The following is a 15,545-nucleotide window of genomic DNA, read 5'->3' as shown; positions in this document are numbered from 1 at the left end:
CAGCTGTGTTCTTAACAGTGAGGATGGCAAAATTTAACCAGAAGAGATGAACAAACAGTGCAACACCGCCGGTACTGCAAACAAGTACCAATATTAGGTACCTAGGTACCTTATGGAGGGAATGTGAGCCCCCTGCTAATGGTAGGAATGAACGAAGCCATTGTGTTCCCAAAGAACGTCGTGGATAACACGGAGCTGGAGCCTGCACTTGCGACACCCGGAAACTGCAGCCAACCTGGCAAGAGAAAATCCTCGCTTTTTCCTCCACTGCCATGGAGGGTAGATCCACTAAAAATAGGTAGCTAAATGCGGGAGGCAGGCCCCTGTAGGACTCCAAGTCGGCAATTGATGCGCTCAGCTTTACCCCGCAAACCTCCAAATTCTCGGGTTGAGCTTCGATTGTCGTCAAGTGGGTTCCCACCATTGCATAGAATTGCATCACATGGATCAAAATCCACATTGCGACACGATGTAAATTTCTACAGACCATACTTCGTTGCGGCCCTGCAGATAATGACGCAGGATACTGTAGAGTCCGGTAATCCAGGCCAGAATGGCTCAAACAGCAGTCCAGTACGTCGCGCAGTGCGATCCAAGAATGGGTGTTTGACTTGCAGGTATGGTGTGACAGGTGTGCCAATTTTGCCCTCCCAGCGGCTGCGTCGTTACTGATTTATAACGAGAACCAACGGGCAGACGACGGAAAGTCCGCTGCGACGAAAATCGACCGCACTGCGGTCATTGTCAGCGACTAAATCTGGCATGTCAATGGCGTATGTCCTCTGCCACGACTGACGGCGCTACCACAAGCTCCGATGCAAGACCAAGTCCTGCGGCACCGAGAACGCACGCCAGACGCCCCCGTGAGGAGCGCGTATCCAACCCACAAAATGCCAGCACACCTTGCTTACGTCGCGCCATGAGAGGTCTCGGGAGTCAACAGGCACAGGGGCATGCACCCGCAACGCTCCAGGCCTCGGGCGTCGACCAGTTCTTTGACTACGCCACATTTCTTTGGACTGATGGGGGACTCTTGGGCCACACGGAACTTGAGCTTGATAGTGACTGGATGGTAATCACCCTTTTTGCGATGCATTTGAGAAGTACATGCCGCATATGACTAATCACTTTGCATTTGATCTTGCAGACACCCGACAACCAAGGGCATGTTGATTTGGATTTTTCGCTGGTTTCATCGGCCACCCGGCCATCGGAGAGCAGAGCTGTCAGGCACACAGGCCAGTCACTCAGTCCACCGGCTGCACCCGGCGATGAAACGGCGCTTCAAGGTGCGGACGGCGACTTGTTGAGATATTTTGTCAACTCGGTTGTTCCGCCACTTCTGGAGGTTGAGACGCAGAAGAAATGGAATACCATGAGGCATGTCCTTCTTTCCATGGCTACCACATCTTCCATGGTTCGATCCGCGATCCTGGCATTCGCAAGCCTGTTGCGATGCCGCCGAGAGACGCCGTGGATGCAAACAACACAGGTCCACTACCAGGCTGCAAGTGACGAACTCGCTCGCGCCGGAGATACATCCGACCAAGATCTGGTAAAGTACAGCAAAAAGCGAAAGGATCTGCTGGCCACGCTATTCTTTCTTTGCTATATCGACATTCTAGAGGAAAGGATGGACACAACGCATGCAAACCTCAAGCGTGCCTACGAGGTGTTTAGTCTTGGCCATGGAAGTGACTTTGATCCTGTGGAAATGCAGATACTCTCCTGGATTCGTCTTCTGGACGCCCGTGCTGTGTCGGCAGGAGGCGATGGCCTTTTCCTGAACGACAAGGATGAGAATTTGCTCGTGCAGCCCTCGCCGGCAACAGCTGACAACCCGGATGACGAGCTGACACATCCCAGTAATGATATTGAGGACGTTCTATTTGAGTTGCTGTACCAACCGGGTCATATCTTTTACCAAAAAGTCCAATCGTTCATGGGCCGCATCTCAAAGATTGATCCATGGCACCGGACTCGCGGCACCGTTGAGGATGAAACCGAGGTGATGAACATCGCAGCGGCCATTCTTAAAGACCTACGTGCTCTTTACGATAACAGACCCAAGTTGATGGATCATGCCGTCGCTGGGCAACTAAAAGCGCCACACGTGAGCTTCGAAATAGCAGCTTCAGTGACACGAGCGTTCCGAGCATATCTCGCCAACTTCCACGCCAGCAAGGTCCATCTTCATCGTGTGGCATACAAGCAACTTCCATTGACGGCTGATACGAAGGACGCACTTGTGCAGATCCGTCTTCTGGCACAACTCATGGTCGACGAGTTCTCCGACTCTGATGGGCAACTCTCGCCGGGGCAACAAAATACCGCGTCGACGGGGACCGAAACGGGTCCGGAGGGAACTTTGATCAGCGGTCCGCTGGGGCAAACGTCAGAGTCGCTCCCGGTTACGTTGTTATGGCCGCTGCTCATGTTGGGCTCCGAGGAGAAAGACCCGAACGAGCGAGAGTGGATCCGAGGGCAGATTATTAGGATGGAAAAGGTGGCGTCAAATGCCAGGGCCACAGCGCAAGTTCTGGAAGAGGTTCAACGACGTCAAGATTTGACGAATACCCGCCAGGACATTCGGTCTGTCATGCACGCCGTGTTCAGTCGGGATTGGGCTATTGTGTAAGGATCAGTTCAGCGATACTAGGCCACAAAACCTCCTCAGTACAGGAACAATTCCGAGCTGGATTAGTTGACTGCCGTCAGACAGTCCATACGGTGAGCATGTCTGCCCGCATTGGCAAAAGTCTCCCGAGTCTCTGGAGTAGCGAATGTCACTTAATTGGGCCCGACAAATTTCGCTATAGAGCCAGGATATGGTCGGCTCGTGGTTTGCCGACCGAGAAACGACCCGATCGGCAGTGTTACCGAGGGCCTTCTCCGCACAACTCCGCACCTCTCCGCATATCGTCTCTTCCACAGCAACGACAACGGCGCGAGTCAACAATCTGGGGTTTCTCCATGGGGTAAAATACCGGCCTGCAGGATCTCGCGTGATTTCCACATGGGGGTACTGATGAAAGTGGTCGGATATGGCCCGAAACCGCTTGTTGTGGGGGCGGCGGTCTGTCCACCTCCTCATCTGCTGGGTGGTGTAATAATTAGATGCCCTTTATAAATATCATGGCGAGGACACGTTTGCTCTTCCGAGTCTTTGTATATTGCTGGATTTTGGGTCGGCGTACGCATTTACCGCTCTATAGTCGCATCCTCCCACGCTCGAGACTTGGTTTCCAACAATGGCAGCGAATCAAGCGGATGTGGTCAAGGTGCTCAAGACGCCTGGCGGCAGTCTCCACCTTGAGACGATTGATGCAGATTTGAAGGTCACCGAAGATGGAGTTCTCATTGAGGATCGAGAGCACAAGGAAAAGGCATTGGTGCGAAAGATTGACAGCCGCATGATGCCATTAATGATGCTGCTCTGTAGGTTTTCCTGACTCCCTTGTCCTATCTCGAATCTTTGTGGCCATGGCTGGCCATAGCTGACAATAAAAAATAAAAAAAGATGTTCTCAACTATATCGACCGCAACAACATCGCGACTGCGCGGCTCGGCAGCTTCGAGAAGGACATTGGTCTTCACGGCACCCAATACAATACCGTCATCAGCATTTTCTTCGTCGGCTACATCTTGACACAGATCCCAACCAACATGATACTGAACAAAGTTCGCCCGTCTCTGTTCCTACCAGCTGTTATGATCTGCTGGGGCTCGGTCAGCGCGTGTACAGGCGCAGTGCAGAACTACTCTGGCATGATAGCCCTGCGGTTCATGTTGGGATTTGTTGAGGCGCCCTTCTTCCCCGGTGCCCTCTTTCTATTCAGGTAGGTTGATGTCGTTCCGCTCCGGGTCTCGTATTATAGCTTTGCAAGTAACTCTTCCATGTGGGAAATTCTGACTAATAGATGCTATCTCTCGTTTGTAGCTGTTGGTACACCAAAAAGGAGCTGGCCAAGCGTATTTCCATCCTTTTTGCGGCAGGACAGATGGCTGGCGCCTTTAGTGGCTTTCTGGGCTCGGCCATCATGGGTGGCATGAACGGGGTTGCGGGAATCGCTGACTGGCGCTGGCTTTTCATCATTGAGGGTGTCATGACCATACCGGTTGCCTTTCTTACATACTTTGTCGTTCCTGATGTAGGTCTTGCCCTTCGGAATGCTACCTACCCCCTTTCAACCCTTGGTAGCTCGCTCAGTGTAGCGGACACTAACCAGCTATATAATAGTACCCAACCAATACCAAGTGGCTCAGCGATGAGGAACGTGTTCTGGCTGTGTTGCGTATTGCAGAGGAAGCAAACGAGGAAGATGACCGAGAGGAAGTTTCGGCGTTCCAGGGCCTCAAACTTGCCTTTACCGACGTTAACCTGTACTTGATCTGGATGATGCAGCTGGGCCTCAACACTGCTGCGGCTTTTACCAACTTTTTCCCTACCATCGTCCAAACGCTGGGCTATCCACAGCGCGAAACTCTCCTGCTCAGCTCGCCGCCGTATGTCTTTGCTGCCATCCTCGGCATCAGCAACTCGTGGCACAGCGACGCCAAGCGCGAGCGGTGGCTGCACATCCTGTGGCCGCAGGTTTTTGCCTGTGTTGGTTTCATCATCTCGGCCACGACTCTCAATGTGGCGGCACGGTACACGGCCACTTTTATGATGATGAGCATCTATGGCAGCTTCGGCGCGATCCTGTCGTGGGTGTCGACCTCGCTGCCGCGCCCATCGGCCAAGCGCGCCGTGGCCTATGCCTTTGTCAACGCCATGTCGAACCTCGCGTCAATCTACGCCAGCTACTTTTACCCCGCAACCCAGGGTCCGCAGTACTGGCAGGCCAATATCGCAAACGTGGCCTTTAGCGGCATGTGCATTGCCATGGCCACTGCGTTGAGGTTCTACCTATCCTGGAGGAACAAGAAGCTGGACGACGCTAGCGCCGAGGACATGGCCGCCGAAGGGACGGCCAACGGCACAAAGACCAAGGCGCTAGCAGCAAGATGGCAGTGTCACCCCGATTACCGTTATACCCTCTGAAGGGGCCTAAATGGGTAACTACCTATTTGTATTCAGTCCATGTCGGGGTTTATAGCTGTGGTCAGGGCGCACCGGACATAAGGTATAGCCGGGGACGAGATTAGCGTTCTTCTTATCGTGCAGTTTTTAGTGCAATCCTTTGTAATGAGGCACAATTTGATCGTCCATTTTCTACGTCACAATTTTGCCTACCCCGTACCTAGCTTCAATTTGTTGATTCGCCGGTACCTCGTTTAGCCTCAGAAATCCACCGTCCAGGCAACAATGCCCCCTGATCAAGCTATCCAATTGGACTCAGACATGGGCGCCACTGCTGCCTGTCTTGGATTGGAACAGGGGACGAGTGCATTCTCAAGCTCAAATTTCTTTTATAATGCGGGAACTTTCGCCTCAATCATGACAAGTCTCAGCAAAGACTTTGTCGCAAATCGAATCAAATAAAACGCACCATGGCCTCATTGAGCACCCTCGCAGGTGAAATCCTGTCAACAATCGCGGCCAACTTGGATCCTTGGACCCCCGGTTTCAGCTACGCGGAAGATGAGCATTCCGAGTGGAACGCAGACCTCAAAAGCCTCGACGATCTGCGCAATCTGCGCTTGACGTGCAGGGCGCTCCACGACGCCGCGACGCGGCAGCTCTTCCGCATCGTGCGCCTGCGGCCCAGCGACGAGTCGGCCGACAAGTGGGGCAACATGGCCGACTCGCCGACGCTGCGGGCCCACGCCCGGGAGGCCATCATCGACACGGTCATGAGCGAGGAGATCGACGAGCAGGAGCTCTGGAAGCAGCCAGAGTCGTGGACCGCCGCCCTGGGCCGCCTGGGCGAGTTCCCCGGCGTCGACGCGGTGGCGCTGCGCTTCTCGTCGCTGTGCGGCGCCGAGACGGGGGATTTTTTCGAAAAGGACGTGCCCGAGACGCAGAGCGGCCGCAGCGACACCCTGGACGCGGTGTTTGGCGCGCTGGCCCGCGTCAACGAGCTGCCCGGCCGGGGCATCCGGGCCCTCAGCGTCAAGAACCTGCAAAACATTGTGCATGAGGGCGCCGACGGTCAGGACTTCAAGTCGGTCGTGTCGGGTCTCAAGGAGCTGCACGTCGCCGTCTGCACCGAGTCGGACGACGCCGCCCCCGAGAACAGCATCACGATGCCCGAGGTCAAGTCCTTCTGGGCCCCTGGCGGGTTCGTCGACAAGTGGCTCAAGCCGGCGGCGCAGGGCCTGACCAGCCTGACGCTGTACTGCGACGACTACTTTGGCCTCCTTCCCGAGTTTGACACCTCCGACATCAGCTTCCCCAACCTGCGGGCGCTGTCGCTGGGCAACTTCAACTTTGCCTATGATTGGCAGGTCGACTGGATCGCGTCTCACAAGGCGTTGCGTACGCTGTGGCTCGACGACTGCCCCATAGCGCACTACTTTAACGTCCTCGACTACGGCCTGGAGGAATTCCGCACAGGAGAGCTCACAAAGCTACCGCAGACCTCTGAAGAAGAATTGGGATACGTCAGTTCACTGAGGTGGTCGGCCGTGTTTGACAAGTTTCGCGAGGCCTTGCCGGAGCTGGAGGACGTCCGACTGGCGCATGGCGCCTGGGAAGGGGTACGTTATGCTCACCCCTCTAAACCCCCACCCAGGAATGCTGTATGCTAAATTGTAGGGCCGATAAACATAAAAGATGCAGTCCCAAGCCTTTGAGCGGCGCCACAGCCTGCCCCTCGGTCTCCTCAGGAAGCGGTACATGGGCTTCAACGGCAGCATTGGCCCCTCTCAGTGGGTCGAATGCCGAGAGCGTTCCAAGGTCGAGCCCGACGGCACTGTCAAAGAGTATCTCTGCTACACTGGTTTCTCTGGGGGGGATGTCCTCCCGCCCAATATGGAGGATCCAGCTGTGGAGGAGGCCGACATCAAGGCATATGCTAGATTGATGGCTGGCCTGTCACTGGAGTCGTGAGCTTCTAGCCACGGCTCGGGTGGGTTCGAACGTATCTACGTTGGTGTTTGTTCTATTGCAGTCAGTTCTCTTGTGTCCAGCGTTTACATCTCAAAATCATCAAAAAGACCCTAAGCTTTACATAAGATCTCTGTTTATTTTGCTTCTTGTGCTTTTGCCTACCAGTTTAATTTCTCTGGAGTCTACTGTATTTGGTCAATGAAACACCGGCAACTTAACTTCCTTCCCACTGGTCAAGATACAGATACTCGGGTGGAGAAGCAGGCTCACCTTTGGCCATCAGCTTATCCAGCCGAAGCTGGTCGACCTTTTCCTCGATCCCAGCGGCCATGCGGGCAATTGCTTGCCGCAGGCCTTTCGGAACCATGGGTATCTGGCTCGACAGGACGAGAAAGTCGTCAGCATCGGTCACGCTGATGTTGCGGTGGCCGATCAGGGGCAGCACGCACTCGAGAAACTTCCAGTCCTGCGCGTAGAGCGCCTTGGTCAGATGTCCTGGCTGTCTGCCAGGGATGCTCTTTTGGATTTTGAAGGGAGAAAAGCAAAGGAGCGCGGTCCACAACATCTTGATGTCCGACTGGGGATTCCACTCTCCCGCTTTGCCATGGATGTATGTTTGGAAACGAGGGAACCGACGCCGTTGTCGATCTTCAGCAGCCTTCTGGAGTCCAGTCATGATCTTTATCCATTCTTCAGGCGTGGCCTCATCATGCCAAAAGTAAAAGGGGTGGCAGTCAAAGTAGCCGGGAATCGTCTGGCCAGCATGGGTCGGGAACTGGTGAAACTGGGGCGGCGCAAAGGGGAGCCGCGTCCAGTCCAGCCGCACACCTTCAACCAGCTCTCTCACTATGCAGTCCATTCTGTACCTCCGTCCGTATACCACGTATGGCAGCCGAAATGCCAAAAACGGTTCATGTCCTCTTGCCACCGCATCTATCCAGCGGTAGGGCTCAGTGACAAGTTCGGCAGCCCAATCTATGATATAATCCCTCAGGACGTCAGCTTTGCCGTTCAAGATTGGGTCGGATAGAGTACCTTGCTCGATGGGAGGGGTGGCCAAGAGTTCTCGCACAGCTTCCTGCCTAAACCAGCGCATGTCGGTTTTTCCGCCGTCGAGAAGGAATCTGAGGTGGCTAGGTGTAAGTGAGACATGGCCGCAGTGTTGCGTCAGACGCTCGATCAAGATCCCAAAGTACCGAACGACAAGAGATTCACAAAGCCCACCTTCGTACATGGCGCACCACTCCAGAATGAGCTGCAGCCCGCCATACAGCGGATCGTCGGTCCTGCCGTCGATGTTCTTGTAGATGCGCGGGTTGGTGCCGAGAGAGGACAGATTGGCGCCGGCATCGAGGAGGGCCTTGAAGGCAACCAACACCTCGGTGGAGCCTTCTGACTTCCATTCCGAACCGTCGGCTGTCTCCCAAATTACCCTGCCAAGCTTCCACCACACGGCATAGGCCAGTGGCGTGAGCGATAAGCCGACGGAGCCCCTGGTTTGCCCATCGGAAAAATCAGGAAAGCCCGAGATGGGCGCTGCTTGCGCGCCTAGCTCGGGGCCAGACCCTTGCTCAACATTCGAGGCTTCGTAAGCGACATTGCAAGCCTCTATATCTGCCCCGAGCGCAATCAGTTTAGCAAGTACATCCTTTACGGCATGAGGAGGACATTCTGCCAGGACGTGGATGGGTCTGCAGCCAAGGATGGTTGGCTCGATTGCTTCTACGCAGGCCCCGAGATCATCAGGGCGATGTCGGATCAGCATGTCGATGATCTCGACGCTTCCGGTCCTGACGGCGTCATGGAGAGCTGTACGGGCCACCAGGACGCCGGCGTATACATGGCTCTGCAGGTGGGCAGGGAGCAGCTCAGTCTGGCCATTGGCATATGCGGTGAGCAAGGGGACCCCGAGCTGAAGGAGCACGTCGACCATGCCCAAGTTGCCACTGTTGATTGCCGTGAACAGAGGTGGATATCTCCTGCAGCCGTCGGCTCGACAGCCCTGGAGGGTGGAATCTGCATCGATCCGGCGAGCGGGGCACTCCCTTCTCATGCCGCAGCACTTATAACAGCACGAGATGAAGTCGCCAACGGGGTCTGCGCCATGAGCAAGCAGAAGCTCGGCAACGTGGTTGTTCTGACAATAGATGGCGACGTGCAGGGGTGTGAAGCCTGCCTGTTTCCACATGATCCACGACCAGAACCACTTCGTGGACGAGGTTGGTACTGGAGCCTCGGCCAAGCTCCAGTATGCGTCGTCGATGTCGACAATGGCTTCGGGGTGGGCTCCTTTACTGTACCGGGAGAGGAGACGGTTCAACTTTGTGTTTGCCTCACCCTTGCCCATACCTTTTACGGACAGATTCAGCGATCCGACAGATGCACCGGCCTCGAGTGCGATCCGAGCCAGCTCGTGATCGCCAGAAACGCATGCGAAGATAAGTGGGAAGCTGTCGCCCATGCTGGTGTGCCGCAGGACCATGTGGTACCTGGCTGTATCATGAAGATGTTTGGAGGTCTGCATGAGCCGCACGAGGTCCGATGGCCCGAGCTGTAGACAGACGTGGTCGAGAATCTCGGCTGGCAACAGACACAGGGATAAAGCGGGCTGAGGCATGGTGGTAGTTGGAGGTTGCGATATGCTGCTTGGTCGGTATGCTGATATGATCTGTAGAGTGTTCAGTAATGCTCAAGTGTGCAAAGTTGTTTGGTGGCCAATCGAATCCCATGATTTAGACACGGTCGATTGTGTTTGCTCTTATGTAGAGACGTCATTTTTACCAGCGAATTTCTCAAGGAGAACTAGACAAAGACATTATCCAGACACATTGGTGTTTGTCATTGGTAAACTGTTGTAAACATATCCATTGTTTCTATTGTAAACAAACACACTTGGGCGAACGGCAAAGGTCCTAAATCCAACATCACCGAAAGGTCATTGTTCCTGCTGCAATCGAGTTGCAATCGTCAGTCAACATCTTCAACTTTGCGAATGCATCTTGTGTGGTGGAAGAAATCATGACGCTGCGGGGTGATGCAGGGGATGGATGCATTCTCTGGGGAACAGAACAGAATAGTCCGACCTTTCCCCGGGAAATTTTACCGAGCAAGGTAAGCCGATACGCTCAACCGAGGAGCCGGTAAGCATATCTCAGAGTTGAGAATGGATCTAGACTTGGCGTGTCCCAGTCAAAATCCAGCTGTTCCATTGATTCGGTGCCAAAAACAAGCAAGTACTGCGTATTATGGGGTAATATGGAAGCCTTGATGACCCACTAGACCACGTGTCGGCGCAAATTTTCGACGCCCAGTCTCGCCGGCTTCCGTCCACATTCCGACCTACTATTGTACGTAAAGCTATAATGAGGTAAAAGTAACAGACAATGCCTGGGGTACATACCTCCACAACACTTCCATAGTTGAGGTGAGCTTGATGTCACTACTTCCTTTCCATGTCAACTGATCCTGCCCTCCAAAGCAAAGAATTCTATTTTACCACGAGTACCAGTCTACAGCTGAGTTTGTCAACCGTAGCGAGGTTAGATTTAATACCGCACAGCTTTCGCGTGGCCAGCAATCGTGCCCTTTTTACGCGGTAGTATAGTGCGCAAAGTGGGATCTACAACATGTCAACAAGGTCAAGGTCTTTTGGAAAGCTAGATGCAATACCGCATAGGAGAGTAAACTCCACTGCCGAAGATTAAACGAACCCACTCCGATGCGTCTGTTTAATGTACCCCAGCCCAACCCCCTCACCACTCCGCACGACCAAAAAAAAGTCCCGGGACCGTCACCATACCGTATCGTCATAGGCACCAAGATGAAGTTGCCCATGCTACCTCGCGCAGTATGAGCTGACTCGGAGGAGGTAGGTAGCTAGTCACACCGGAAATATGACGAACGACTCGCTTGGCCAGGATGGCCTCGAGAGCTCAACAAGTCTGGTTGCATGCTCCCCCTCAATAACGGGTCGGGTGGGTGGGCGCAAATTCCCTTATTTCCGTATCAGTTCCAGTCCTCTTCTTGGTGCTCGCCTGGCAAGAGACTCATAAATCTTGGGGAAGACCCCGAATCGGTGAGCAGGGTCGACTGTCGTTCACCACCCTCTGTCTTCACCTTCTTTCTCCTTCCCACAAGTTCCCGAGACATCTCTCTTCCTTTGGCGGAACCGCTCGAAAAGATGGCTCGTACTTTGTGGAAGCTGGCACTCCTTGGTGCCTTGCCGGGACTGTCTTCTGCAGCTCTCTCCACCGTGGTAGGGGACTCGTGCAACCAGTATGCGGGAACTGCCAACGCGACGACTGGAGTTACCAGATGGCTTGGGATTCGGTATGCCTCCCCGCCCGTTGGCTCTTTGAGGTTCATGCCGCCTCAGGATGCGCCTTGCCAGAATGGTATTCAGAACGCGACACAGGTAAGCAGCGCTCATGTCTGGCCCTGAGACTTTCTCCAAGTAGCTCAGCAGTACATGCGGTGGCTGACAAGACATGCAGCACGGGCCGATATGCATAGGGACCGGAGAGTCCGAGAGTGCCACTCGCTCGGAAGACTGTCTTTTCCTCGACATCTACGCGCCGTCCAATGCCACTTCATCCTCCAAGCTCCCGGTTGTCATGTTCATCCAGGGCGGCGGCTTCAACAAAAACTCCAACTCCAACTACGACGGCACAGGGCTGGTCAAGGCTGGCGATTACGGCCTGATCGCCATAACTTTCAACTACCGCGTCGGGCCCTATGGCTTCCTCACCAACGGCAACGAGGTCGAGCCCAACAACGGGCTAAAGGACCAGCGCAAGGCGCTCCAGTGGATCAAGAAGAACATTGCGCAGTTCGGTGGCGACCCGGACCACGTCGTCCTGATCGGCGGTTCGGCCGGAGGGGCGAGCATCTCCCTGCAGCTGATCGCGTACGGCGGCAAGGACGAGGGCCTGTTCCACGGCGCAGCCGCCACGGCGGTGTCTTTTGCGACTGTGCTGACCGTGGAGGAGTCCCAGTACCAGTACGACAACTTTGCCATCCTCGCAGGCTGTGCGGTCGCCGACTCGCTGGCCTGCCTGCGGTCCAAAAACACCACCGAGCTGCAGGCCGCCAACAAGCCGAGCGCTTACCCGGGGGCCTCCGAGGCGCCGCTGTACATGTGGAACCCCGTGGTTGACGGCGACATGCTGACGGAGCTGACCTATACCGCCTTCGAGGAGGGAAGGTTCCTCCGCGTTCCGGTCATCTTTGGCACGTCAACCAACGACGGGCGGTCCTTTGCCCCTCGAGGAACGTCGACGCTCGGCCAGAGCAACACCTTCCTGAAAGACCAGTTCCCGTACATGACGATTGAGCAGATGGGCAAGATCAACGACATGTACCCCAACGAGAACAACACCTGCCCCGACACAGGCTGCTACTTTGGGCAGGCCGCCGCAGCGTACGGTGACGTGCGCTACATGTGTCCCGGCATGTGGATCTCGTCGATATATGAAAAGTTTGGACAGGGCAGCAAGTCCTGGAACTACCGATATGACGTCGAGGACCCGAAGCAGGTTGCTTCAGGAGAGGGTGTGCCACACACGGTAGGTTGAACCATCCGAACCATCCGAACCCCGCATTGACAACCGAGTTTTTTCTTCTTCTCTTTTTTAAAGCTGACCATGACGTTCATGTTGAAACGCAGTCCGAGAACCAAGCCATCTTTGGCCCCGAGTACACCAACGGTGGCGCACCGGCAAGCCTCTACCCCGGCCAGATCAACGCGCACGCCGTCGATGTCACTCAGGGATACTGGACCAGCTTCATCAGGACTCTGGATCCCAACACGCACAAGGTGGCCGACGCGGTCAATTGGGATACGTGGACTGACGCGGGTCACAAGCGATTGCTCATTGCGACAGGTGGCAAGTCCAGCATGGAGGTTGTGGACGACAAGACCCGAGAGAGGTGTGAATACATCACCTCAATTGGCGTTTCCATCAAGCAGTAATTATAAAGTATATAATAATTATTGAATAGAAGCCATAATTCTGCAACAGTGCATTGGAAGAAAGACCCCTCGATAAATTGTGACCAGGTTGCAGGCTACGTCGCCAGACTTTTCTCTTTACGGGTTAGGGTCACGATGCTAACAACTGGAAAGCCTGCGGCCTCGGCATTATGGTGGGGCTACCATCGGTAATCCTTCTCGATTTTGATCTGCCCCGGATTTTAACAAGGTTGTTTACCGAGGCATGGGGTCGGGAATGACTACCAGAAGAAAGAAGAGTGGCCTTTTGGGGGGTTGATCGTTGGACGGAAAGAAGCCGAATGTTGAGTTGTGCTGCATTTTTGTTTTCCAGTTGCGATAGTAAATTTTGCAGTTCCGAGATAGGATCCAGCCTACGGCACAATTTCGTTCGAGTCAACTCTAATTCCCGGACCCCTATTCCCCTTTGTTGGGGTAGAGAGAAATAACGTCATCCGAACTCTCAGTGGGTGCATCTCGTCCACAATCACATTTGGGTGAAATTGGTCAAGCCAATCCTTTATTGTTATTCGCCAATTGTTCAGATTGTTTTCAAACCATCAATTGGAAAATGTCGAGAAATAACACATCCGTCGTGCTGGCCGAGCGGCCCAAGCCCAAAATCATCCCGGGCAAGACTTTTGCCAAGAAGGTGCAGCCGGCGCCTACCGAGGCCGACCTCAAGGATGGACAAATCTTGGCCGAGACGCTGTACATTGGCCTCGACCCAGCTATGCGTGGATGGCTAAATGGTGAGTCGCAGCAAACAGCAAACACGATAACCCTCAATCAGCCACAAACCAAGTACACAGCTAAAAAAAGAGAATCCAAAAACCCCCAGATGCCCGCTCATACGTCCCACCCGTCCAGATCGACGAGGTGATGCGAGCCGCCGCCGTCTGCCGCGTGCTGGCCTCGCGCTCCAAGCTGGCCAAGCGCGGAGACCTCGTGTCCGGCATGCCCGGCTGGCAGGAGATCAGCATCCTGTCGGAGAAGGGCCCGCGGTCCTTTGACGCGCCCTTTGCCGTCCCGCCCAACGGCCGCCCCACCGACATGCTCGGCGTGCTGGGCATGACGGGCCTGACGGCCTACATGGGCGTCAAGCACGTCGCGGCCATCAAGCCGGGCGACACCGTCGTCGTCTCGGGCGCCGCGGGCGCTACCGGCAGCGTGGTCGGCCAGATGGCCAAGCACGTCTACGGCGCCGGCCGCGTCGTGGGCATCGCGGGCGGTGAGGACAAGTGCCGCTGGCTGGTCGAGGAGCTGGGTTTTGACGCGGCCATTGACTACAAGGCGCCCGACTTTAAGAAGAAGTTTGCCGAGGCGACAAAGGGGTTCATTGACGTCTACTGGGATAACGGTGAGTCTATTGTCTGCAGGGAAGGGAGAGAGGAAAAGGAGACGAAAAAAAAAAGAAAAAAAAGAAAAAAAAAAAAACAGGAGCAACAGCAACTACGGTAAGGGAAATTCTTGGCTAATCTGAATCATGATTTCACCCTGTGCAGTTGGCGGTGAGATCCTCGATTTGGCGTTGGCTCGCGCTAAGAAGCACGCGCGGTTCGTCATGTGCGGCGGCATCAGCACCTACAACGACAGCGCTAACGAGGTCCGGGGGCCAAAGGTGAGAACCCACCGTTCCGTCGACAATCCACCGTCAAAGAAAATGCATGACGCGACGACAACAAGGGCTAATGTTTACCTAAATTAGAACATCAACATGGTCATCGCCATGTCCATCAGGATGCAAGGCTTCATCGTCTTCGACTACATCAAGGAGTACGCCCAGGCGCGTCAGGATCTGGCCAAGTGGCTCCAGGAGGGCAAGATTAAGCGCGGCGAGACGATTGTCAAGGGCGGAATGGATGTCATTGAGCAAACTCTGGTTGATCTATTCAACGGTGTCAACAAAGGTGAGTCAGGCCCTTTGTTTGCCTCTGAATTTCGCAAGCACCATTACTAACACCCTGCGCGTGCCCTCAAAGGAAAACTGCTCGTCGAGGTCAAGAACCCGGATTCTGCGAAGCTGTGAGGGAGGGGCGAATTAATGAGAAGCGGATGGGGGCGGGGACTAAATGAGGCAGTGGCTGTATTTCTTTGGTCAGATGCCGGTAACAAGAATACGATGTTCTGGGCCCCCTCTATTCAGTTAGATTAGAGAGCCCAAGGTAGTTCGTAAGCTTGTTTGTTACTTTAGTCTGCAGAAACCCTGATCATCGCGATTCTAATCCTAAAAGGGCAATAAAAAAGCCACAAACAATGCACGAGTTAATCATCTAGAATCTAGAATCCCGACATGAATAAACCCCCCAGCTGTGCTCTATTGCTGACAATTTGCAGGATTAATGCAGGCAAAGAAATTCTTGACAAGTGGACCGGCCGGAGGTGAACCATTCTCGGCATTCTCTTACTCGATCGTTACTCGATCAAAACCTCATCCATCTCCCGTGGAACTCAAAGGAGGTCAGATGGGTGCCGAGAGCGGCCTCTGGTTCTGTCAGTTGATTGGTCGGATAAGGATCTCGACCTGCCCCACCCCTGCAATCTGTCTAAGATCAATGCAAC

At 54.4% G+C, this 15,545-nt stretch overlaps 6 protein-coding genes across 6 annotated transcripts; 5 read left to right on the top strand and 1 right to left on the bottom strand.

Annotated features, from left to right (window-relative positions):
* The first annotated feature begins 390 nt into the window (after positions 1–390).
* MGG_17623 (uncharacterized protein) lies at positions 391–3,161 on the top strand. The gene is made up of 3 exons (XM_003719387.1): positions 391–617; positions 697–1,072; positions 1,148–3,161. Exons 1-3 carry the CDS (start codon positions 514–516, stop codon positions 2,636–2,638), a joined length of 1,971 nt encoding a protein of 656 aa, XP_003719435.1. The 5' UTR covers positions 391–513; the 3' UTR covers positions 2,639–3,161.
* MGG_17622 (uncharacterized protein) lies at positions 3,148–5,044 on the top strand (the record flags this gene model as incomplete). Its single annotated transcript, XM_003719386.1, has 4 exons — positions 3,148–3,438; positions 3,521–3,839; positions 3,941–4,151; positions 4,241–5,044. Exons 1-4 carry the CDS (start codon positions 3,252–3,254, stop codon positions 5,042–5,044), a joined length of 1,521 nt encoding a protein of 506 aa, XP_003719434.1. The 5' UTR covers positions 3,148–3,251.
* A 343-nt stretch (positions 5,045–5,387) lies between these two features.
* MGG_12222 (F-box domain-containing protein) lies at positions 5,388–7,121 on the top strand. The gene is made up of 2 exons (XM_003719385.1): positions 5,388–6,642; positions 6,725–7,121. The coding sequence occupies exons 1-2, from the start codon at positions 5,494–5,496 to the stop codon at positions 6,992–6,994; spliced, it is 1,419 nt and encodes a 472-aa protein (XP_003719433.1). The 5' UTR covers positions 5,388–5,493; the 3' UTR covers positions 6,995–7,121.
* An 87-nt stretch (positions 7,122–7,208) lies between these two features.
* Positions 7,209–9,611, bottom strand: MGG_10415 (uncharacterized protein; the record flags this gene model as incomplete). Its single annotated transcript, XM_003719384.1, has 1 exon — positions 7,209–9,611. One exon carries the CDS (start codon positions 9,609–9,611, stop codon positions 7,209–7,211), a length of 2,403 nt encoding a protein of 800 aa, XP_003719432.1.
* A 1,349-nt stretch (positions 9,612–10,960) lies between these two features.
* On the top strand, positions 10,961–13,024 carry MGG_10414 (cholinesterase). Its single transcript, XM_003719383.1, has 3 exons — positions 10,961–11,408; positions 11,488–12,558; positions 12,660–13,024. The coding sequence occupies exons 1-3, from the start codon at positions 11,175–11,177 to the stop codon at positions 12,963–12,965; spliced, it is 1,611 nt and encodes a 536-aa protein (XP_003719431.1). The 5' UTR covers positions 10,961–11,174; the 3' UTR covers positions 12,966–13,024.
* A 154-nt stretch (positions 13,025–13,178) lies between these two features.
* Positions 13,179–15,275, top strand: MGG_10413 (NADP-dependent leukotriene B4 12-hydroxydehydrogenase). Its single transcript, XM_003719382.1, has 5 exons — positions 13,179–13,735; positions 13,825–14,343; positions 14,489–14,604; positions 14,692–14,893; positions 14,966–15,275. Exons 1-5 carry the CDS (start codon positions 13,555–13,557, stop codon positions 15,010–15,012), a joined length of 1,065 nt encoding a protein of 354 aa, XP_003719430.1. The 5' UTR covers positions 13,179–13,554; the 3' UTR covers positions 15,013–15,275.
* Positions 15,276–15,545: the final 270 nt, after the last annotated feature.

The sequence above is a fragment of the Pyricularia oryzae genome, chromosome 6 (assembly GCF_000002495.2).
Source record: "Pyricularia oryzae 70-15 chromosome 6, whole genome shotgun sequence".
In the NCBI taxonomy this organism is placed as follows: domain Eukaryota; kingdom Fungi; phylum Ascomycota; class Sordariomycetes; order Magnaporthales; family Pyriculariaceae; genus Pyricularia; species Pyricularia oryzae.
Note: the sequence above shows the minus strand (reverse complement) of the source record. Positions and strands in the feature narration are given on the sequence as shown.